General features: G+C 38.6%; 1 protein-coding gene across 7 annotated transcripts in view; it reads right to left on the bottom strand.

The window, feature by feature from the left end:
* Nav3 (neuron navigator 3) overlaps nucleotides 1–24993 on the bottom strand; it is a 521591-nt gene that overhangs the window by 151581 nt on the left and 345017 nt on the right. For all 7 annotated transcript variants that reach the window (XM_042263540.2, XM_076553883.1, XM_076553884.1 and 4 more), the window contains one exon: nucleotides 9070–9185. In XM_042263540.2, the coding sequence (XP_042119474.2) occupies nucleotides 9070–9185 (116 nt within the window). The remainder of the gene's footprint in view (nucleotides 1–9069; nucleotides 9186–24993) is intronic.

The raw sequence follows: 24993 nt of genomic DNA on the forward strand, positions 1-24993 counted from the left end.
GCTGACACAGTGCAGTTAAGTAAGGCTTGGCTTCCGCAGAGGAGCCCAGGGACAGCAGAAAAGAAGCACAGCCCGGCTTGAGCCTCTCGTATTTTAGTATTCCACCTGCATCCTCAGATCTATGGTTCTCCCTTGCTGCGGCAGTGGATGCTGCTGGCTGCCATGGCAGCAAACATCCTGCTAAATTAAAACAGAGGCATGGCAGCAGCTGGCCAAACGAGAATGCCACAGGTTTCAGAGCCAAAGCCTGAATGAGCTGCTATACGAGGAGGATCCTCTGCCCATCTAAACGACTCTCAGCCACCCAGCCTCCCACTCGGGAACACACATGCTCTCACACACACTCTTAACACAGCACAGCTCTTCCGGATACCGAGAATGACAGACTAATTCTCTATAGCTGCAGGCAGCTGAAGCAGGCAGATCTGCCTTCTGAACGTTGGGATCCGTGCTGTAAAAGCACAAATCAAATTCAAGAGTGCAAAGGACCTAAAAACCGGAGCCCGAATCCCTCTTCCCTCTGGCAGGTAACGTTTTAAAGGGAAAGATCTCATCCTACCTCTTAAAGGACAAGTTGAAATTCTTAAAATATTGAGTAAAATCCTAACATGATAATGAAAACCAAGATTTCTTCCTTATTTCCCTCAAAAACACAGCAGAAACAACAAAAAAACCTTAGCCAAAGTATTGTTACTCAAAGCACACACCAAAAAGTTTACAGTCCAGTGCAGACATAAAATGGTGTTTAAGTAAAACACACAATATACATTATTTTTGTATACTAAGCAATTTCTTAGGTCAATCCATAAGCCTATCACAGTAAATTAATTTTTAATATTACATATATTGATAAAAAACTTAAAAGATAAGTATCTTATTTTTATCCGATATTGTGTGTGTATACCATACTATTTAGGATGAAATCCCAAGATTTAGGAAAATTCATTTTCACAAAGCAAATATGTGGTATATTAGAAATCATGTATAACATGGACGATTAAGAAGGATATTAAAGACCAAAACTTCTGAAGATTTTCTGTTCCCAAATATCACATACTAAAATGGGAGCATGGGAAAACAATCCATCAAGATAGTAAACTGTGTCAGTCAAATCACATGTAAGTCATCATTGTCTTCAGAGATGACAAAACTAACTGAGTTTCTACTTTCAATTATAAATCTCAGTGGGGAGAAATGTCTTATTTCCTAGCTATATAAAATAGCACAATAATATGCAATGCCTATTCTGTTCCACATAATGACAACATTCTCTGAAGGTAATGCCTTTTCATGGCCCCCGCTCACTGCAGCTCATACTTAGATCCAAGTTACTAATGTGCAAGATTAGATATAAAGAACACCTGTTATCAAAATGATGTCATCAAACAGCAGTCAATTGTGAATGCTGATTCTCAATTTTCACACTTTAAACATTGTGTTTTTATAATACATGCTTAAATAAAATTAATGCACATAAATAATTACTGAAGTGGATGATTATGCTTCAAAAACTATTTCTTTTTTTTTTAAGTTGTTTTTTCTTTTCAAGTTATTGTAACCAAGTGTGTTTCCAGACTATGAGAACACAATGTAATTCCTAAGATGGAAACATTCTATTTCTATGACCCATGTTACACACACAGTGTTTGACATATGGTAATGTATCCTGAGGCCTCACTGATACACAAGAAAGGGAACCCTAATGCTTTATAGGTCAAAAAACTGAACTTTTGCATGTATACATGAAAGCAATAATTAGACCCTTTCCTTTCAAAGGGTGTTTATATGCCAATCACCTTAAACAGTGGTTTTCCAGTTTCTGCTAAGAACCATTAGAAGGACTTATTAAAGCACCATTTTCAAGGCACCAGCCCCACAACTGTGCATTTAGTAGGTCTGAGAAGGTCATGACATTGCTTTTCTAATGTTTTCCCAAGTACTTCTGGCTCTGGGAGCCCACTTCTGTGAGCTACGAGGCTGAGATTGGGGGCTTCTAATTGAGGATGACTTTTGTTCCCTAAGAGACATGTGTGGTTCCAATGGGAAAGGGTAGTATCTACGGGCCAAGGATGCTGTTAAACATCTTCCAATGACAGGTCCATAGCTCACGAAAAGGAATTATGCACTCTCTAATGTCAGTAGTGTCAAGGTTAGGAAGCATGGTTCAGAGTGCCTTTCAAAGTAAAAATGCACTTTTCTGTCATCAATGTCCACCCCGCATTGGTTAACAGCTCTTGCTTGGATATATTTTAGTCTCAGACCCACGGCCAGACCACAGCCTGGCATATACTGATCTTAGGACAGAGAACAGAGATGAACAATCTAAACAATGGATCCCAACACTTCTGTTCAAGTGTCATTTTTCTACTTCAATTTAATTTGTCAAATAAAATTGCATGTTCCATCCTAATTTCCCTGGGCCAGAAATACAGCAGCACTCTTCTCACAGGGTGAAGACAGTACAAGTGGATTAAATTCAATGAAACCAAGGTGGAAGAAACTGTAGACAAATACCAAAAATATTTCTGAAAGATACCCCAACAAAGGAAACACCGAGAAGGGGTTTGTCATTTTTTTTTTATCCATTTAAAGATTTTTATAACAAGCTTATAATTTCAGTAGCTTTGCCCCTGGAACTACTAGATGTAAATTTACCCTGACAGCTGTAAGGAGCCCACTTACATCACTACAGGCATCCATCCCTGCTTTGTTGAGTGTGCATAACACAAGGCTATTTTTATTTATCTGGAATCACACAGAGAAATGCGTGTTATACAAGGTGGAGGAAAAGCTCCCAGGCAAAGAGAAGGAAAACAATCCCCTGCAGAAATGCGACTCATTCTAATTTTGTCGATATGTAAAATAAAACACATCCACTGTAACCTCCTGGGGGGTGGGGAATGCTCTTAGGTCTTTAGTTAGCATTCCTTCCCTATTTGGTTATTTGACTAGAAGACGTAAGCTGATGTGAATCACCTGAGCTTGATATTGTTAGACTCTACATTCAAGAAATAGCAAGTTCTGGTGACCATTTGCAAAGGCCTTACATGCCAGATATTCACTATTCTCTAATATAAAGTGGACGTAACCATTACCTTACACTTTGGTAAACCTATATGCTAGGTTCTAAAATAATTCCCTAAAATCATCAACTTATTTCAATATTACTTCTTAGAAAGCAGGATAGCGTTTTATCTTTTTAACAATCAAATATTTATTCCAGTTAAAGGTTAAAAACTGCATTGAACAAATGTACACAGAGTAGATACATGTGGGAGCAGAGAGTCTTATGCATAAAGGGGAAAAAAGGCAAATGTGATCTTAAGTAGAAAGCACAATCTAAAACCATCCTACAATGGGATGAACATTTAATCTCAATTATATTTGATCTCTTGGCACTTAAAAGAAATGGCCTCAGAGAATAAAGTCTCCCTGTCAAAGAAGGTAAAAATACAAACAAAGCAAAAGCCGTGAATGTACAAGATAAATTCACCCAGAAATGTAATACCAAGAGCATGACATGAATCTTAGAGGAAGTGCTTTGAACAATAAGCTGATTTATTCATTGCTGTGGACTGTACAGTGTATAATAATAATTTTTAGAACCACCATTATCAGATCAGGTAAAGGCCATGAAGCTTTCTCCAAAAGAATATGATAAAGAAAAGGAAATTTCAGTGCTATTCTTACAACTTTGGAGAATATTAAAGTTACAGAGATTCTTCAATGACAAAGTGAGGCCTCTCATTTCTAATTCTTATCTTCACACCTAAATTTAACTACATTTATTTATTTTTCTTTTACAACTTTTCTTGGAGGGTTGGGGATTTAGCTCAGTGGTAGAGCGCTTACCTAGCAAGCACAAGGCCCTGCCTGGGTTCAGTCCTCAGGTCAAAAAAAAAAAAAAAAAAAAAAAAAAAAAAAAAAAAAACAAAAAAAAAAAACTTTTTAGTCACTACTAGTAAGCTATTACATCAAGGAAAATTTAAACAGCTAAGCCTCCTTCTTTGCAAATTCCTCTGACCAATTTACACTGCAGTATGAACTAAGTGTGCTCCTTAGACGTCTTATAATTCTCACAGACCATACTTCATGTGGTCATTGGAACAAAGATGGATTTGACAATGTTTTAATCAACAGAAAAGGGATTCCTCTCTCCTGGGGAACATATCAACTTTTACAGAGGAAGGGAGAGGTAGTCTTATATCTCATATTAAAAAAATAAGTGATAATAGAATCAAAACTATTTTCTTTTTCCATCCAAGTCTATACCAGTTACAATCCTCATTGTTGAGACAAAATATCAAACGAGAAAACAACTTAAGGATGGAAAAGTGCAGTTTGGTTCTCCGTTTGAGGAAGGCATTCCATCAGGAGCAATTGAAATGGCAAGAGCTGGAGGAAACTAGTCATACAGACTTCCATAGTCAAGCACAGAGAACAGGAAATTAGACTTGACTATGAAACTGAAAGGCCTGCCCCTAGTGACCCATATCCTCTGTCAAGGCTCCACCTCCTCAAGGTCACACAACCTCCCTGAGTAGCACTACCAGCAGGGAACATGTATTCAAACATCTGAGCCTCATGGGGAAGTATCAACTTGAAAACCACAAAACAGTCAACGCTTTCATTAAGTGCTAACCGCTCTACATCACCATGAGCTCTAGCGACTGGAATGTCTTCCGAAGTCCATAGTATCTCTCCTCTTTCCTGCATGCTATATACACCTAAATATAGTTAGGGCTCTGTGGTGGTGTGAAAGAAAATGGCCCCCAAGGAGAGTGGCACTATTAGGTGGTGTGGCCATGTTGGAGTAGGTGTGGTCTTGTTAAAGGAAGTGTGTCACTGTGGGGGCGGGCTTTGAGGTCTCTTTCTCAAGTTTCACTCAGTGTGACAGGCAGTCCTCTTCCTGTAACCTTCTGATCAAGTGTAGCCAGCACCAGGTCTGTCTGCACACTGCCATGCTCCCTGCTATGATGACAATGGACTGAACCTCTGGACTGTAAGCTGCCACCTCAATTAAATGTTTTCTTTGTAAGAGTTGCCGTAGTCATGGTGTCTCTTCACAGCAATAGAAACCCTAAGACGGGCTCTTCCTCATCAAGGGTCCTGTTTACATAATATGTGCATTTTATTTATTTCACAGACAGTAATTGGGTGGGAATTATGAACCAACTACTGGGATACAGCAGTTAAGACAAAAAATAGACATGAAAAGAAGGGGCTCTAATCAGGATTTTTCTTGAAATTATAATTATTTTACTCTTTTTAAACTATTTCCCACATTACATTTTTGTTTTGTTTGTAGTGTTAGAAATTCAATTTATGGATTATCGCTTGACAGGCTAGTACTGTCTCACTGAGTTATATTAGCAGAACAACACTTTAGTTCTATGGAATGGGGTATACAATGTCATCAGTATTATTGAGCTTCTGAATTTCTGAGATGAGACAAAAACAGGAAAACAACAAATACTGAGAAATATATCAAAAGCTTATTCCTTCTTTCCTGAGTTCAGAGAGCAAGCAATTCACATAGGTTAGTCACATAGTAGAACGGACTAGACCTCAGGTGTAGAGGATATATGGAGTCACAAAGGATTCTAAGTTTCAGGCCCGAGCAACTAGAGGCATGCGCTACCATTACCCAAAATGGAGAAGATCCAAACAAAGGGAGTTGGAAGGCAGCTTTAGGGTTTGTTTCAAAGAGAGCAAATTGGAAGTATCTCTCAGATATTTAAGTGGAGATATGTAAGGAACTGGACACTTGAGTCGGGTTGCAAGGGAGAAGACGAGAGAGAAACGTTTGTGAGCAATCACTATATGGATCGTGTTTAAAACCACGAGTTACTGTTACTCACCAAGGGAGAATGTATAAACAAGTCTTGGGAAGAAAGATGAATTGTTTCAATGATGAGAAATTAGGGTGAAAAGACATAACTAGAAAAGATTACCAGGAAAGAACGAACAGTGAGATTCAGGGGAAAAAAAAATCAATGGCATTTTGAGATCAAGTCTGAAACTTTCTTTCCTAAAGGGATTCTTTTCTAAGAGGGCAGATTCCTGGTCAGAGGTGAATAAGATGAGCCCGAAGGCTTAATCCTTGGATTTTGCCAGGTCTCCAATTACATCAACTTCAATTAAGAGCAATTTCAGTGCAGACATGAAGTGAAAAAAGCTGGTTAGCGTAACCTCTGGCAACAATGAGGAAGGATTAGTGGCCGGTTTGAAGGCTACTCAGAGAAGGACAAAAGAACTACATTATGGCTGTATTGGAAGGCAAAGGGAAAGCTGTTTGTATTACATTGAAGTTATCACTTCATGGTCTAAAGAGATGGTTTGGTAGAGAGGGGATATATTAGAAGGTGAAATAGACAGCAGTCCGAGAAAAGCAAAGGAAATAGGTACTAAGCAAATGCTCTGAGTGGGTAGATATGGAAGCAGAGTTCACAGACTTCCTTTCTCTGCATCCCATTCAGTAAAGTTACATCAAGTTTAACAGTTAAAAAGACTAGGACAGGCAGTGTTGGAGTTTTGAGAGGAAAGGAGCAATATTTTCATTTGAGAGACTGAGCAGAATTAGGAAACCACAATGTTTACTGGGGCTGTTAGAAACTCATGAGGCTGAACTGATTACCAAAGAGTGAGTCACCCCAACCAGCATGTAGATTTCATCTTCTTCATTCATTATTGATATATAATAGGTGAAGAATAGAATAAAACTATACTTGTTGTTCTGGTGAAGTGGGAAACGATAAAGGAATTAGGGATGTGTGGGGGATGGGGAGAACAATTCTTCAGTTACCACAATTACCAAACTGATAAAAAAAAAAAAAAAAAAAAAAAGAAGGTAGTTGGATAAAGGGCAATAAGAAAGCATGAGGTTCATAAAATGGAAGTCCCAGCAGAATAATCATGGAATCAGGAAACAGTGGGAAGAGTACTGTAAACACAGGGAACTTCAAGCAGTAAGAATAGGATTTATGGGGCTGAGGAGATGGTTCAGGTGTTAAGAGCACTGGCTGCTCCTCTAGACGACCAGGGTTCAAGTATGGTGTCCGATGGTGGCTCACAACAAGACGTTACATCAGTTCTAGGAGCTCTGTCATCGATTTCTGGCCCCCGTAGGCACCAGGGACACATATCATATACAAGCATACATAATGAACAAAACAACCATTCATATAAAGTAATTTTAAAAAAGAGAATAGGATTCATGGCAAAGATGCTGTAGAGAAGTTATATTTCCTGATGATGCCCAGGCCTAGGCACTGACTATGAGGAGGGATTGTGAGAAAAGGTCCCTGGAAGAGGCTAAGTTCTTGGGAGAACCATTTATTCAAATACTTCAAATACCATAAATGAAGTCAGGGATTGCCTTGTAGGGAGGGAGAATGATCCAGAATGTAAAGCTCATTTCAAACAGATAATGGTAAAAATGACATCATAGCACAGGACTCATTTCAGCATCTATTTTCTGTTTCCTCTCCTTCCTCAAATCTGTGACCCATATTTCTACAAAAAACTTGCCCTTCTATTAAATATCTGGTTTATATTACATTTTCAAAGATTCTATTAAAACACCAGAACATTAAATAGAACTACTAATTTCAAATATATAAAAAGATTAAATGTAGACAGAATAAGAAGCTGTAAAATTAACTATGGATTATTTATTCCATCAGAGCTACTCATGGATATATTAACTTCAGAAAACAGTGTTTCTTGGTGAAACAATGATTACAATTCAAATTCGACTCAAATTCACTGCCAACTATAGACTGGAGCACTGTACTGCATAGTCATAATGCAGATGTTCATGCACATTCGATATGGTAATTGAAGCTTCTTCACACCATCATTTATAAAATGTCTTGTCACAACACAGGGACAGAGCATCATCTTGACACTTCTCTTGAATGTCTGAGGTCTATAAATACATCACCAGAGCCATATCTTCACATCATAATTCATCCTCCTTATCTGCACTGGCCCTGTGTTGACTTTGCCATCTGAAGTCACAGATGCCCAAAGTCTCAACCATTTTCATTCCCACAGTGACACCTGGAGTGTTGCTTTGTCATTTCTGTCACGACTCAGTGACAGGTATCTCAGGAAGGGCTCATGCTTGCTGAATTGAATTTCATGGCTATAAAAGTGTTGGCATTTCTTAACCTCCCCAGTTGTGATTTTGTGCCTTTTCTTGAGCTTCAAAATGGGATTTAGAAGTCTTGAAGTAATACAGAAATGTTTAAAACTCAAATTGCTCCCTAGTTTTTGCCTTTGGACTTGGCAGTGGACATATGAAGGCTAACCCAAAGATTTGTTGAAAAAACAGACACTGTGCCTCTAATCACAACCCTATCAAAATTTCTTAAATTCTCTCTCCAACTAATGACAATATAGTTTTCTAAGAAGTTACTTGGGTCTCATAAATGAGCAAAAATGACTATATTATACATAATACATACACATAAAATTATGTGAAAGGCTTTCCATATAACCCTAGGCTTGTCTGAATCGATGAAAACATACTCGATGCAAGCAGAAAATCCAATTTCATACAGTTAAAAATCGGATAATTGTACCCTGGAGATTTGAAACTTTTCTTCTATCACCTACATCTGTACAAGGAAACATCTTCCTAACCAGATTTTCCCTGAGATGTGCACTGTAGAACTATTATAAACATCACAGAATTAAACATAGGACAGGATTGAATGAGTTCTAAACTTCATAGTTAGGCTTGATCTTTAGTGGATCTCTAATCTCCATACATATCCAAGGACTACTCTACTAACCACAGAAGTTCCCTAGAGGCAAATGACTTAAAGCAAATTCCACTTCCAGGTTCTGAAAGAACCACCACTCTTCTCACCCTTTTCAGAGCAACATATGATCACCCTCACCAGAACAGGCAAATATCTGAAAAACTCTGAGGCATGAAATATACGGAGTCCCGTTTTGAAAAAAATCACAGAGCAAACATAACCTGATAAAATAGACTGTCAAGGAGATTACAAAAAAAACTTCAGGTTTGACTTTTGCATCAATCAGCTGCACACTTACCAGATATCTCCTCTAGGCACTGCTTAGCCGTCTTATTATATGAAGAGTCTATCTTTGTGGGGCTGGTACAGGAGTCAGCAGATGGTAAAGAGGTGCCTTCATTTTCTGAATGTGCTCTGAAGTTAATCAAGAAGACAAAGACAACAACTGTGATCATCAATGACTCATCAAAATAGTTCTTTAGCACATGGAGGAATCAGTTCATTATAAGTTTTCCATCAAGGTTGATAACTCTTTCCTATGACTTAGATGCTCCACAGATATCCCTCTGTATGAGAATTTTAGAACTTATTTTATATATGTCACCCAAGTATGAGTAAGGTATTGCCTCAAATCTGGATTTTTCTGCATTTGAAAACCTGCATCTACTGATATTTGATTGCACTGGGTGAAACAAGAAGCAAGAGTGTGTCCATTTTACATAATATCTGGCCATATAATGCTTTTGTAAGCATAGTAAATCAATGAAACCACACATGAAACTCTTTTTAATGCCTAATGCCCACCTTATAAAATGTATCCTAAAATATAATGCATAAGGATAAGTAACAAATAGGTAGTAAACCATAACTGTAACCAAAATGATTTAGTTACAAAGGACTCTGGAACATTAAAGACAATCAGAAACAAATCCTTTCGCTGATATTTCATATGTTTGTATTTGTGTGCATGTAAACAGTGTATAGCATGTATGAGGTTAAAAAGTAAAGGTTTGTTTAATAAAATGGAAAGCCTTCAACAAGGGAATCACATACTTTAGATATTCCAGTCTTTCTTTATGTAGTTTCTTTCCTCTATACACAGGTGAACATTTTAGGAATCTCTTGATACAGATTAAAAAAAAGGTACACATATTTGATTCAAAAGCTCATGTTTGAGAAAGTCACAGTATGAACCACTGAGACACAGGAGTCAAGTTGGCACAACACTGGATGCCGCTGGACGATGTTGTTGGTAAGGGATTGCAGTTCCTTATTTAAAATTCCATTTATAGTACTGAGTCTGAAGCATGGCCAGTCATCCATAATTATGTCTTACTTTAAGAACATCTATAGAAATATTCATCTGTGAAACAAATTTCACTATACGTTTGAATCAGTTTTGACTGATCTATGAATTTTTTCCTAAATCTTGGCTTTGAGAAAAATAAAATGTAAGCATTGATATCAGAACTAGTTGACATTTGCCCATCATCTTGGGGCACGGAAGCAATCTCAGTACTTCAGAGGGAGAGACAAGAGGATCAAAAGTCTAAAGCTAGCTTGGGATCTATGATGGCACTGAGGTTGGGTGGGCTTAGTAGGAGCTGGGAGAGGAGAGGATGGGAGAGGAAAGAGGGGTTGGGGAGATGGCAAGATGGCTCAGTCTGTCAAGTGTTGCCACACAAGTATGACTTGTGTTTGGATCCCCAACACACACATCAATATCTAGATGCAGTGATATGTCTAAAATGGCAAAGCATAGAAGGGAGAGGTAGGCAGATCACCGGGGCTCACTGGCCAGCCAATACAGCTGAATTGGTGACCTCCAAGTTCAGTTGGGGACCCTGTCTCTAAATATAAAGGGGGCAGCAGTCAAGTACCTGACCTTAACCTCTGACTTCCATATAGGGGCATCCATATTCACTCATGCACATAATGAACAAACATATATTTATGCTTCATATATATATATATATATATATATATATATATATGTGAACTTGACTTATCTTGGAGGAGGGAACCTCAACTGAAGAAATGCCTACATCAGACTAGCCTAGCTTATGAGGTATCTTTTTGATTATTAATTGATATAGGAGAGCCAAGTTCACTGTGCACAGTACCATCCCTAGGCAGGTGAACCCGGGCTGCTTTAGAAAGGTAGGTGAACATGAGCCTATATCAAACCAATATGCAACCTTCCTCTAAGGCAGTGGTTCTCAACCTTCCTAATGTTGTAACCCTTTAATATATTTACTCATATTATGGTAACCATTAACCATAAAATTATTTTTACTGTTACTTCATAACTATAATGTTTCTACTGTTATGAATTATATTGTAAATATCTGTGTTTTCCAATGGTCTTATAGGACCCTGTGAAAGGGTAAATGGGTCATGACCCATAGGTTGAGAATCAGTGCTCTAAGGTCCCATATGCAGCAAATGATTGAGATCCTGCTCTGAGTTTCCTCAACAATGGATTATGACCAGAAAGGATAAACCAAATAAATCCTTTGTTTTCCATGTTGTTTTTAGCCATGGTGTTTTATCAATGAAGCAGAAATACAAGTAGGATGCCTCATAGAGCTTCAAAAACTCCAACACACTACCTTCTTTTAAAATCTGATTATTACTTTGTATTTCCTTTTGGCTGTCACACACACACACACACACACACACACACACACACACACACACACACTTCAAAGTCATCATGTATAGAATTGAACTCACAATCTAGTCCTTGTCCCAAAAGCCCTTGATGGCACTCTTTATTGAGTCTACTGAGCCTGGTAAGCAATGGATGGCTTAATTCCTACCTGCTTGCTGGCATCCTCTGGAATAAAGACCTGTTAATAACTTTTCCATGGCCACAAGGGTCTTCAGCCCACTTTGCATAGCTCCCTGTCTCAATATGATCTCTGCATGTGTTTTCTTCCCTTCTTCATCTAGTTCAATCTTTCTCTTAGATTATCAGCTCAAGTTTAGCATCAAATTCTTTAAAAATTCTCGCCGGGCAGTGGTGGCACACACCTTTAATCCCAGCACTCGGGAGGCAGAGCCAGGCGGATCTCTGTGAGTTCGAGGCCAGCCTGGGCTACCAAGTGAGTCCCAGGAAAGGCGCAAAGCTACACAGAGAAACCCTGTCTCGAAAAAACCAAAAAAAAAAAAAAATTCTCTCTAATTTCACCAGGTAAAATCCTCCCAATGTAAGCACTTCATGTCGCCTGGTTCTTTCCTCTTAGCTTCTCGTATTTTTGTAATATAAATACAGTATAATTATTTTACTAAGGTTTCTCTCCAAAAGTAGAGTCTATTCTCCATGTGTCACCTCTCCATTATAACCTAATGTCTAGCCTTACGTTCAGTACATTGGTTTCACCCAAATATTTGATAAGTACATGAGTAATTCATATCGGCAGGGATAGGAAGGCAGTGTTACTGGTGGATAAAGCAAGGAAGATTGAAACAATGTTGCATGCATTGGGTTAGGCTATAATTTGGGGCTTATCATTAGTTCAAGTCATATTATCAAGTAATGTAGTATCCTCAAACTTCAACTCATTCATGTGTACAAAGCAATGCAAAATGTGAGCCTTGCATAAGAATTGTGCACTCAATTGCTATTATGAGCAAAGGCCTGGAAAGACAATCTCCTGAGGCATATGGATTCCGTTCAACATTTTAAAAGGAATACCTATGTCTTTTATGACATATTTTGATTCATCTTTGCCTCCTGGGTTCCTCTATATACCGTGTATATTGGTTGTCCCACTGTACTATCTCTGGAGTCCACCATGGCCTAGTCAAGCCCCATTCCTTGTGAAACATTGTATCTTCCTGACTTCTCAGCCTATTATGTCTGAATATGAAGGCAAACATCCTCTCATTATTATATGATGAGAGAGTTTAAAAATGGAGTATGGATGTATGCTGGAGTCCCTGCAGAAAGGTGCCCGACTCTTGTCCAAGCAGTGTCAAAAAGGCACCCTACCCTAGCAAGCTGGCTTTGAGCCAAGATTGGTTGAAAATCCTGCAGGTTTAGTATTCAGCCATCCTTCCTGATCCACACAAAGAGCATGATGATGGCACATATTACATGCACCTACCGAAACTATGACGTGTTTCTTGGCAAATACTGCTTAGTTCATGTGGACCTCTAGTTCTCCAGGTCTACACAATGTTACTAAAGGTTGTAGAACTAATTAAATTGAAATCTCAACAATGATTAGCACAAAAATGAACCTCTACTTTATGTACTTTCTTTGTCACAAATACTGGTCTAATGTAATTAATACCTCTGCAACAACACTGAAATTCACTCCAATTCTGCAAGGTAGGTGCTGCAGGAATTACAGTCTCTAGCTGCCTGACCATTGGCCCAGGTAGATGCTTAACTAATCCTTGAATTGGGCTGCCTGCAAATGGTGGAACTATCAATTACTACTTTGGCAATTTTTGCTGCATTTAAATGCTTCTGGACTCTCAATACTGTATTTCAAGTTCCCTTCACTAATAGACAGTTCAGTCTGTAAGAGACAATATTGAGTGTGACAACATCAACTGATCTATTCTACATGTTACACTTTACTGGCCATTTAAGAATTCTGATAACACATATTAGGCCCTATCTCAAAATTGAAATTTTATAAAGTGAGTACTTTTATGTTGATCTAAATTGCACAGTGCATAGTTTGTGATGTAAATGCATATGTATATTCTTACCCAGGTAACTTAGTTTTGACCACTTAGAAAAGCTAGAAGCAATAACATGGCTTAAAATATAATTCTTCATGACAAGATATTGGGGCTCATTAAGGAACAGATGAAGCCAATTTAGGGAAAGTATAAGGTGAGTCAAAAACACAGTAAGCCACAAAGAAAGAGAGTCTCAGAGAGTGGTAAGGCTTGTTAAAAGGGCCTACAAAGTAGTTTGAAGGCTCTCCCAATGGCATAGTCGGGGAAACTTTAAACATGAAAGTGAATTATGATGGCAATGAATTACAACCCATGAAATAAAACTGGATTCTATTCGTCGTTACCATTTGGATGAATAGATAACAGAGATAATCAGCTTTCCCAAAGTACAGTGGCATGAAGTAAATACAGAGGAAAAAATGGAATTATGAAATAACCATCATTAGAATATAATTTTAATTCAGGCATGAAACCTTAATGGATGTCAAAAGCTATGAGTGAATGTAGATAAAAAAATAAAAATTTTTAATACCGTTTCAAAACATCTTCCTCTAAAAATGTTTATTAGATATAGAATTAATTTTAAAATAAAAACTATAGGAAATGTCTTGAATAAGCAGACTAATCTTATGCCACAGTAATAGAAAACATAAATAGTTGTATAATGCAATACCTTTCACATAAGCAATGGGGTGAAAAAAAGCATTATTTATGTGACACTGTAGGAAAATAAGGACGTTTGTCTAATGATGGGTAAATATCAGACAAACCCAGATAAAAGGAAATTATTGAAAACTGGCCTTCAAAATATGGATGTTAGAAAAGTCAAGGAAAGAGCAAAGAGACTGAAGACTGCTAGGAAGGCATGACTACTACTTACAAAATTAATTTTAAATTACTGATCCCAGCTAAGACTCCTAGCAATAGTGGAGAGGGTGCCTGAACTGGCCTTCTCTTATAATCAGATTGGTGACTACCTTAGTTGTCATCATAGAACCTACATCCAGTGACTGACAGAAGCAGATGCAGAGACCCACAGCCAAGCACCTGACTGAGCTCCTGGAGTTCAGTTGCCGAGAGGGAGGAGGGATTATAGGAGCAAAGGGGGTCAAGGTCATGATGGGGAAACCCACAGAGATAGCTGACCTGAGCTCGTGGATGCTCACAGACTCTAGACTGACAGCTGTGGAAGCTGCACTGGATCGACCTAGACACTCTGCATGTGGGTGACAGTTGTGTAGCTTGGTCTGTTTGTGCGTCTCCTAGCAGTGGGGCCAGGATCTGACCCTGGCACATGAACTGCCCTTTTTGGAACCTATTCCCTATGGTGGGATGCCTCACTCAGACTTGGTGCAGAGGGGAGTGTAGTGTGTAGCTGTTCCAGCTTTGACCTGGAAGTACTACCCGCTTTGAGGCTTCTGGTAACTCTTATACCTACTAGGCAGGGCCAAGACAGGAACCTTTAAGATCGAGATCCGGAAGTGCAGGCTCTTTTAGTTCCTGGATCCTGGATGCTAGAGGTAGACCAAAGAGAGTTCTCCAGAGAACACCATTGGAATGCACTTCATCTCTTCTGGACCCTGGGCCCTATCCTTTTACTTGGAGTTGCCTTAATACCTCCCAATAGGGGAGGAGCTTCTTGGACCTACCTCAACTTCATATGTCATATATTGTTGATGCCCATGGGAGGCCTTACCCTTTCTGAGGAGTCAATGGGACGTAGGAAAGAGGTGGGAGAAGAGGATGGGAGGATAGGATGGAGGGGAAACTGTGGTTAGTATGTAAAATAAATTTAAAAAAATTAATAAAACTATATTAAATGACTAAAGGTGGTATTTGGGGGTATTTGGGGGACAATTAATAAAATTAAATCTTTTAAGGTATCATAAATACAGTATATATACACAATGTATCAGCAATATTGGTTTACATTTTCTACAAATTTAATCTCTTTCTAGAATACCAGAAAGTAAATTTCAAAAGCCAAATACAGGGGAGGTTGCTCATAGCCCTTATGCTTAGAGAATACCAGCTTACAGCAGGATTCAATGCAATAGTCCATCTTCCAGGAGTATCTCTGTATTTCCTCTTTAAAACACTGCATTGTGAAGGCATTTAAACTACTCCCCCAATGCACATAAATATATCAAGCCTAGCAAAAGACAGGCTTGCAAGGCAAGAATTCAATAATCTTTAGTGTGTGCTGATGACCAATTATGCCCAGTTCCCATAAATCTACAACTGCAGTATAATCTGCAGAGGTTGCTTGAGGGTGTACAATGCTTTATTTGAAAGATGGTTATGTGCTCCATATTTCAATCCTTGTAAACTCACAGCTCTTCCTACTCTATTTATTGTTCAACAAATAATCTAAGCTTCAAATCTTCTGAGTGAGCACTTTAGAAACTAGTGTTCTGCATTCTTTGCCTTTCAGAATACAGAATATACAAATGACAATTTTCCATGTCACTTCCTAGACAAATCCAGACTGTACAAAAATGTATGACCCAAATCTCTGATAGCAGTCTATGATGATGTTTCAGAAGTGATATAATCTTACACCAAAATCATATTTCATTGACCTAATTTTACAGATATAGAGAGTTACAGAGGCATGAAATTTATATTTAATTTATAAGTACATCACTCAGTGATTTACTTTTCTTCATTAGTCATATTTTGCTGGCTAGGAATAATTTTGTCTTCTGAGAATTGCCCAGGCAGACCCTGCCTCAACTCCCTTGCTTGTAGGGTGTTGCACTATATTCAACACATCATTTTATTGGCATTTACTATAATGGAAAGTAAAGAAAAGAATGTAGACTTCAAAACAGCAGGTTATGAAAAAGGCTAACAATTGTTTTAAATGTTTCTTGTGACTGTTGATATATGCAAGTGTCATTTTTCCCTGAATTAACCAATAGTTTTACTCCTTTTTTACATAATGTTGTAAATACTGGAAATACAAATGTAAAATAATACATTCAAAATGAATGGACAAGGAATGACAGATGGGAATGACTTTGACAGTCACCAAGTTGCTCCTTCATAAACACTTAACCTAGTTTATCCTCCAGCAAAGAAGTCTCATTTATATCTTAAAGCATGTGGTAGTTCATCGGAGAATATTCCTATAGGCTCATATATTTGGATGCTTAGTGCCTCATTGATGAACTGTTAGGGAAGGACTGGAAGGTGTGTCCTTGTTGGAGGTACATTACTGGGCATGGGGTGTAAGGTTGCAAAAGACCATGCCATGCCTGGTCTTTCGTTCTCCACCTGCTACCTGAGAATCAGGATATAAATTTCTCAGCTACTGATCTGGCACCATGGCTGTGTGCTCTTTACCATGATCATGGACCAACCATCTACAACTGTAAGCAAGCCTCAAAATTAAGTGCTTTTGTTTTGTTTTACTTTATGTTGCCTAGGCCAAGGTGTCTCCTCACAGCATCAGCATAGTGACAAACATAAGGAAGAGAGACAATAGTTTCCCCAGAACACAGAAAGAAACATAGGAAGTGGAGATCCAATTCCTGAGGGTTTGGAGCAGTGACTCTCCTGCATATCAGATATTTACATTGTGTTTTCTAACACAAAATTACAGTTGTGAAGAAGCAACAAAATAATTTTTGTGGTTGGAGGTCACCACATGAGGAACTATATAAAAGGGTCGCAGCATTGGGAAGGCTGCAAACCACTGTTTTAGAAGCAAAGAAGGACTCCATCAGCAACTAGGTTAGAGGCCATTCTTAACATATTTTGGACAAAAACCTAGCTTAATTTTGCCCATGACCTGAAAACTTAAGTGAAATTGAGTTTAAAGCAATGTACTAAAGATTCTGGCATGGGTAATTTAAAGACAAAAGAATATTCAGCTGGTGCTGATCAAGGAGCTGTAACTCTATAGAGATCAGCACCAGGGAAGAGAGTCACCCGGGCTGCAATGGAAAAATAGGAAAGGTTCCTGAAGGCAAAACCATACCCAGCTTCAGAAGAAGCAAAAGTCTTTGAAGGGAAAAATAAGAACTAAACTGAAGAAGTTCCTTGATTCTCAAAACCAACTCCCTAGAGAAAGCTTCCCTCCCCAGTGTTAGCACAGAGGATTTTAAACCTGTGGTCCGTAAAGTCCAGGGTACGTCACTGGCTGGAAGAATAACTGAGCAACATGATCCACAAGGTATTAGTTTTGCAGGCATGGGGGATATTAAGAATGATGGTCTCTAGCCGGGCGTTGGTGGCACACACCTTTAATCCCAGCACTCGGGAGGCAGAGGCAGGCGGGTCTCTGTGAGTTCAAGGCCAGCCTGGGCTACCAAGTGAGTTCCAGGAAAGGCACAAAGCTACACAGAGAAACCCTGTCTCGAAAAAACCAAAAAAAAAAAAAAAAAAAAAGAATGATGGTCTCCACAGCCACTAGTCTACAGTTCATGGGCTTCCACTAGTGTGGCTGGCCATCTCTGCACATCTTCCCATCATAATCTTGATGTCCCCCACCTGCAGAATCCCTCCTCTCTCTCATTGACTGGATTCCTGGAGTATAGCCTGGCACCTGGCCATGGATCTCTACATATGCCTCCATCAGTCACTGGACAAAGCATCTGTGATGATGGTTAGGGTGCCTAGGCTTAGTGTACAGGGCTCTGCTGACTCCCCATGGGAGACCTTGATTTGGGGGATGAGGAGATGTGGGGTGGCTTGGGAGGGAGAGCTGGGGGAGTGGAAGAAGGGAGGAGGTGGGATCTGTGGGTGGTATGTAGAGTGAGTAGAAATTTTCTTAATAAAGAAAAATGAAAAAAAAATTAAAAAAGAATGATGTTCTCACGGAGTCCTGCTTCACAGTTTCCGAGAGCAGCTGAGGATAGGCAATGTGTGGTTGGATGGGAATCCCGACAAGGAGTCCCTGAAAGGCCACTGTGTAAAGCTGTGAAGGTAAAGCCTAAGTTGCAATGAAACACACAATGCTGTAGATGTCGTCATATCGTATCTGCCAATGAGAGCTGCAGACATGAAGTGGAGATGTATGTATTGCAACTGGTGGCGTTGTAAGTATGGGGCTACTTTTAACCTTTAGAAAATTTCATCACAGCCTTAGATGCCAGACCTGGAACTAAAAGATGGGATGTTTTCCCTGCTAGCTTTGGTTTTGGTTGGGTCTTGTCATTCCTTGGTATGAACCAATTCTTCTGTTTTTAGAATAGGAATGTTTATTCTGCATCATTATATGCTGGCAGTATATGACTTATTTTTTATCTTATAGGAATTCACAGTGAATATATTGGCTTGAGTCCCAGATGAAATGTGGACTTTGGACTTTCAAATTACTGAAGTTTGTAAAGCCTGTGGGGTCTGTTGATTCACTGGATAATATTGTGCAATATGAGATGAACATGATGAGACTATGGAGACAAGGAGTGGAATGTTATTATTTAAGGTGATATACTTGGGTATCAAGTTGACTAAGCATGGGCTTTTGATGTTAATATCAATTGCCAACCTAATGAGATCAAGAATCACCTTGAAGATGGGATTCCAGGCATGATTATGAAGGGTTCTTTTGATTAGGATAATTAAGGAGGAAATACCCACCCGCCTGTGTAGTTCCATTACTTGGGCTGCATTTTGGACTCTATCAGAAGGGGGAACTAAGCTAAGCTGCTCCTTGACTGGGGATGCATAGTGAGTAGCTGCCTTACGCTTCTCTCATTTTTACTTCCCCAACAAGATAAGACTGTAGCCTTGAACTATGAGCCAGAATAAACTCTTTCGCCTCTGAGTTTCCTTTGTAAGTCTATTTTTACCACAGCAAGATGAAGGGAAACTGAGGCAATGGTGACATTCTACATACCTTTCTGATTCTAGATTATTGTGGTACTTCTCTGATTCTGAGAGCTAAAAGTACATTTCCAATTTCCATGAGGTTTTAAGGCTGAGACCTAGGGATATTTTTTATTTTTTTACATTTCTTGCTGAATCATATGGTGAAGTTTCTCTTGTCCACGATATCTGGGACAATGAAAGGTAAGTGAAATACTAGACATGCAATGTTTCTCCTATCCTACATGCTTCATATATGTACTAAAATTCTATTTATTTTTATTCTTTGACAATTATGTACACACACACACACTTTTGGTAATTCTCACCCCCATTTCCCTGCCCTATCTTCCTCAATAATAGAAGTTTTTTCTGCCAGCTTTTTATGTGATAGATTAATTTCTAGATTAGCCAAAGAAATAAAAAAAAAAGCATAGACTATGAAGAAACAAACAGTCGACGAAAATTTAAAAAAAAAGATGGGGGCAGGTTATGGAACTGAAAAGATATTTCTCAAATGAGTAAAACAGATAGCTGAGAAATCACCTTTAAATGTCCAACATATTTAACCATCATGGAAATGCAAATTATACATCGCTTGAGATTCCATCTTACCCTAGTCAGAATAGCTGTTGTCAAGAAAATAAACAACAAATGCTGATGTGATTGTAGGAGAAGAATAGATGTGGTAGGGTTGTAAACTATATGGCCACTGTGGAAATCAGTGTGGAGATGTCTCAAAAATTGTCATATGACCCATGTATACCACACCTTGGCATATACCTAAAAGTCTCTGTATCTTACCACAGATACACTTGTTAACTCATATTCACTCATTCTATATTCATGATAGGAAATGGAACCAGGTAGCTGTCCATGAGCTGATGAACAGATAATAACATTATGATATGTCTATACAATAGACCTTTATTCAAATATAAAGAAAATCAAAATTGTGAGTTTTAAAAGACAAAAGTTTGCTTGCTATGAACTTATAATACATATGCAGGCAACTAAAGCCATATAATTTAATGGCCTAAATGAGGAAACAGCAAATAACAACAAATGGCTAAGGGGAGTATGAGATACAAATACTGGCTGGGGCACAGTGGATGTTCTCACCAGTAGATGGCCAAATTAGTTTCTGCAAAGAAATCACCTATAGGTGAAGATGCGTTACAGCTTACAAGGATCTGGAAAACAGTCTCCAGAGGCAGAGAGAATGTTTGTGAAGGCTCCCGAACAGGATTAATTAGTTTGTATTACAGAGTGACTGCTGAATTACAATGTGCTAGGGGGAAAGGGAGATGACTATGCCTTGAGTGACAGCTAGAAGGAAAGCTTTTATGGTACTTTATAGGGCAGAGTAAAGCTTTGAATTTTATTTGGGAAGATTAAGAGAAACCTAAAAGATGGTTTACTTGTGATGGAATGGGATACGTATTCTCCTCAACTTACAAAGCTCATTGTCGCCTAAAAACTGTGAGGTCAAAAACACATCAAAGACAGCTGCCTTACTGGGCATCCCTATCGCACCTGTGGGCACACTGTACACTGTTGCCTGTTTGCAAAGGAGATCTCATAGCTAACTGGGAGATGCAGCTTCTGGCTAATGCCTAGCAGCACCAAAAGCATCCTTCTGCATATCCCCAGCCCCGGAAAGGATCAGAATCTGAACAGCAAACAACAGTTTCTGCTCAGTAGCTTATCACTTTTACATCGATATCATGTCAAAAAAAATGAGGTAAACTATTGTAAATCAAGGATCTCTATATGTAAGTAACATTTCCAAAAGTGTTCGCAGTAGGAAGGATGTGACTGCAAAGGCCCCTGATGTAAGAGTGGAGACACTCACTGGAAATTTGGTGAGAAGTAGGTAAATAGAAGTAGGAAGAAGTGGCTGACTTGAGTTGTGTTTTGAAAGACTTGATAGGACTAGCTAAAAGTTGGATGCTTTCTGGGAGAGTGATTAAAATATGGATTTTTCTGCCCCATTTGTTTCCTTCAGTCCTTCAACCACATGGGCATGAATCCTTGATGCGTGCCTCAGTGGCTATTTTCATTTCTAGACTGTACACGGCACTGTACAGTTTATTCCTTTGCTGCTTTTAACCTGGATTGTGAAACTGCCAAATATCAGATTAGCTGGGCGGTGGTAGCGCACGCCTATAATCCCAGCACTCGGGAGGCAGAGGCAAGTGGATCTCTGTAAGTTCGAGGCCAGCCTGGGGTACAGAGTGAGAGTGAGTCACAGGACAGGCTCCAAAACTACACAGAGAACCTCTGTCTCGAAAATAAAAAAAAAATACTATATTTAGACACCTGACAAAATCCAACCTTTGCTATAAATCTCACTGCTTACTTTGACCTCTCTATTAGACACTAATTGACTACACTCACTTTTAAAATTTTAAAAAGAAATGTCTTCAATATAAACTCTAAGACAATGTACTTTTATATCAGCAATGTTTCATGTATTTCATTATATTCTTATCACATCCCCTGCCTTTGTAACACCACTGCAAGTCACCTGAAGCGTGAAGGATGGGTATATGAAAAGTAGAGTATGTGGTGATTCCCTTTTCTCTAACGCCTGTCAAATGATTGCGTTACTACCTCATAGATGTTTCTGTGGACATATTCACACTTATAAAAGGCAGGCTATTCCAATTTCAAATTGTTGTGACTGTTAAGAACCTCTTCAATTCTCTACCATTTAATGTCAGTTATTTCTGCTCATTAAGTGAGTAAAGGTCATAATAAATTTACAATACTCATTTCTTTGTGGGGATCATTGAGTTACAAAAGTGGTGTAAAATATGTTATGTTGTATGTGAAGTTAGACTGCGTGAAAACCTTTAACTATCATAACTTACCATCACATGTATGGGATTCTGGATATACAGTTGGTAAGAAAGAATATTATGAAGCATATATAAGTGTTCCAGTAGGGATGGTAATTAAGCAAGTGTCCTGGTGAGATTTTTGTAAACTTGACACAAGCCATAGTCATTTGGGAAGAAGGAACCTCAGTGAGAAAATTCACCTTCCAAACTGGACTGTGGGTAAGGCTGTGAGAATTTTCCTTCATTAATGAATACTTTGAGAGTACACATGGAAGTACCACCACTTATTGGTAGGTGATCCTAAGTTGTGTAAGAAAACAGGTTAAGCAAGACATGAGGAGCTGGGCAGTTAGTGTTCCTCCACGGTTTATGCTTCAGTTCTTGCCTTCAGGTTCCTACCCCCCTTCTTGATTTCCTGTTCTGAGTTTCTCAGTGACAGACTATTACCTGGAAGTGAAAAATGAAATGAACCCTTTCCTCCCCAAGTTGTATTTGGCTATGGTGTTTTATCACAGCAATATTAGCCTAACTATGATCCTAAGAAAGACTTAAAAAACACTTAAAAAATTACCCTGAGCCCAATAATCTTCCAATTCTGTGTAGGTTATTTAAGTATATTTAAATATGATATATGCATATATTTATATGCAAAATATGTATTATGTTAATTTTTACCAGTTAATAACAATTCACAGTTTCTTATTATAATTTTTTTAGGTGTACTCTTTCTTCTAGCAGAGACTGGCCACAATCATGCAGTTCCCTATGTTCCCACCTAAGTTGTGGGATTTACAGGTTTACACCACCACACTCCATCTAAAAGTGAGTTCTGACTGAGAAGTTTGCAAATGTATTATTGACATTTTCCTAGTCTGAATTTCCTGGTAATAATGCTCATTCTTTCCACATTGCAGAAAGGACTGACAGAGGAGAGCATGTCCTCACGTTCAGGCTCACTGAAGAGAAAATGTGTGCAGTCAGTCAGAATTTGTTTCACAGTTAAATTCTTGCAGACTCTGTAATTTTCTGACATCATTACTATTCTGGATCTAAATCGCTGCTTCTCCAATTCTGATAAATAAGAATAGTATCACATCCTCGTGGATTGTGGTGAAGTTTAAGTCAGGAAATGAATATCAATCTTGCACCATGGAGGATTTCAGTAGGTAACCTCTAACAGATGATATTTTAAAAGATGATACTGCCATTATAAAGTCATACATCATGACTATTATTATCTCAAATAATTAATAACACCCATAAAACATGTCAGGTGGCTTTCAGGAAGGGCTCTTACATGAGCAGGGATAGTTAGGATGAGGAAAGACATGTGGTGTCACACTCAAAATGCCATGAATCAAAAATGTAAACCTCTCTCACTCATGGTGGGAAAACATGAGAATGGAAAAACTCTGCCTTTAGAGGACATAATTTTATCATTTATAAAATTCTGTGATAATATTTCATAATTGTATCATATAGAGTACTATATTATGTGTTTTGTTAGTTTTATTTATGTTGTGACAATAGCCTAAGTATTATTATTGCCATTAATGATGACTGTTTTACATGGAATTGGGTCCTTAAATCTTTTAAGACAACTACTCTTCATCAATCACTCTTTGAACGATTTGGAGAAGGCTGTGTAGGACATGATAGATGCAGCTAACATAGTGAAAACACCAGCCCAATCTTGGAAAGAGTCATGTGAGGCAGGTTCGATTATTTCATCTCCATTTTATAGACTGGAAAATTGAAGTTCAAAATCCTTAAGTAGGTTATTGGAAGTCACATGTCCAATCACTGGTGGCAAGCAATGATTGTGGCTCTGAGAGCCATGGTCTCCAGAACTCAAGACCTGGTACATTCAGTTGAGGCAGGTCCAAGCCCCTCCACCAAGGCTGCGCAAAGCATCTCACCATAGGCACTGGGCTCCAAAAAAGCCAGCTCGTGCACTAGGGACGAGTTCCGATCCACTGCCTGGGGGCCCCCCAAACAGTTCAAGCTAAACAACTGTCTTGCCTGTGGTTGCTGTGTGAAGTGAATGGAAAATTGCTTAATAATAATAATAATAATAATAATAATAATAAAATTAGCAAAAATAAAAGAACTCGAGACCATGTTTCTAAACAGCAATGTCAGGCTCTGTGTACTCTCTACTCCTTGCCAGTGGGCTATATCATCCCCACATCTATAACATTCAGTTTAAAGGGAGAAATTTAAGTTTTGAAGTGTGTGGAGAATCTGTTGGGGTGAGGTGGTATACCCACAAGTGCTTCCTGTGAAGCTGATAGCAGGTACATTGCAACTGGAAAATGCTTTGCTTTTAATGTTGCACACAAATGGGACAGGATATTATTCAAGCATAAAGAAGGAGGAAGCCTGTCATTTGAGGCAAAAGGATGTGCCTGGGGGACAAGAAGGTAGGTAAAATAAGCCAGGCATAGAAAAAGAACATTATCTTCCCTTCATTTTACACACACACACACACACACACACACACACACACACACACACACACACACAAACTGATCTCATAGAACTAGAGAAGAGTCATATATTAGTGGCGATGATGAGGGCGGGTGTTCCTAGTTTTGGGAATTATTGCTCAGAGACACAAAATTTCTTTTTGAGAGGAGAAATACGTTTAGGAGACCTAAGGTTTAGTATAAGATGGTGGTTACATGTGATAAAAATAGATGGCATGCAAAATACTGTTGAGGGAGTATGAAGTATGCTCACGACACAAATGGTTAACTCTGTGTGAAAAAGCATATGTTAATTAGCTATGCTTAAGTCACTCCATATGCAAAATGATCATGCACATGGAAATGCATGTAATTTTAAAAATTAAGGAA

This window comes from Peromyscus maniculatus, chromosome 18 (genome assembly GCF_049852395.1).
Source record: "Peromyscus maniculatus bairdii isolate BWxNUB_F1_BW_parent chromosome 18, HU_Pman_BW_mat_3.1, whole genome shotgun sequence".
Classification (NCBI taxonomy): domain Eukaryota; kingdom Metazoa; phylum Chordata; class Mammalia; order Rodentia; family Cricetidae; genus Peromyscus; species Peromyscus maniculatus.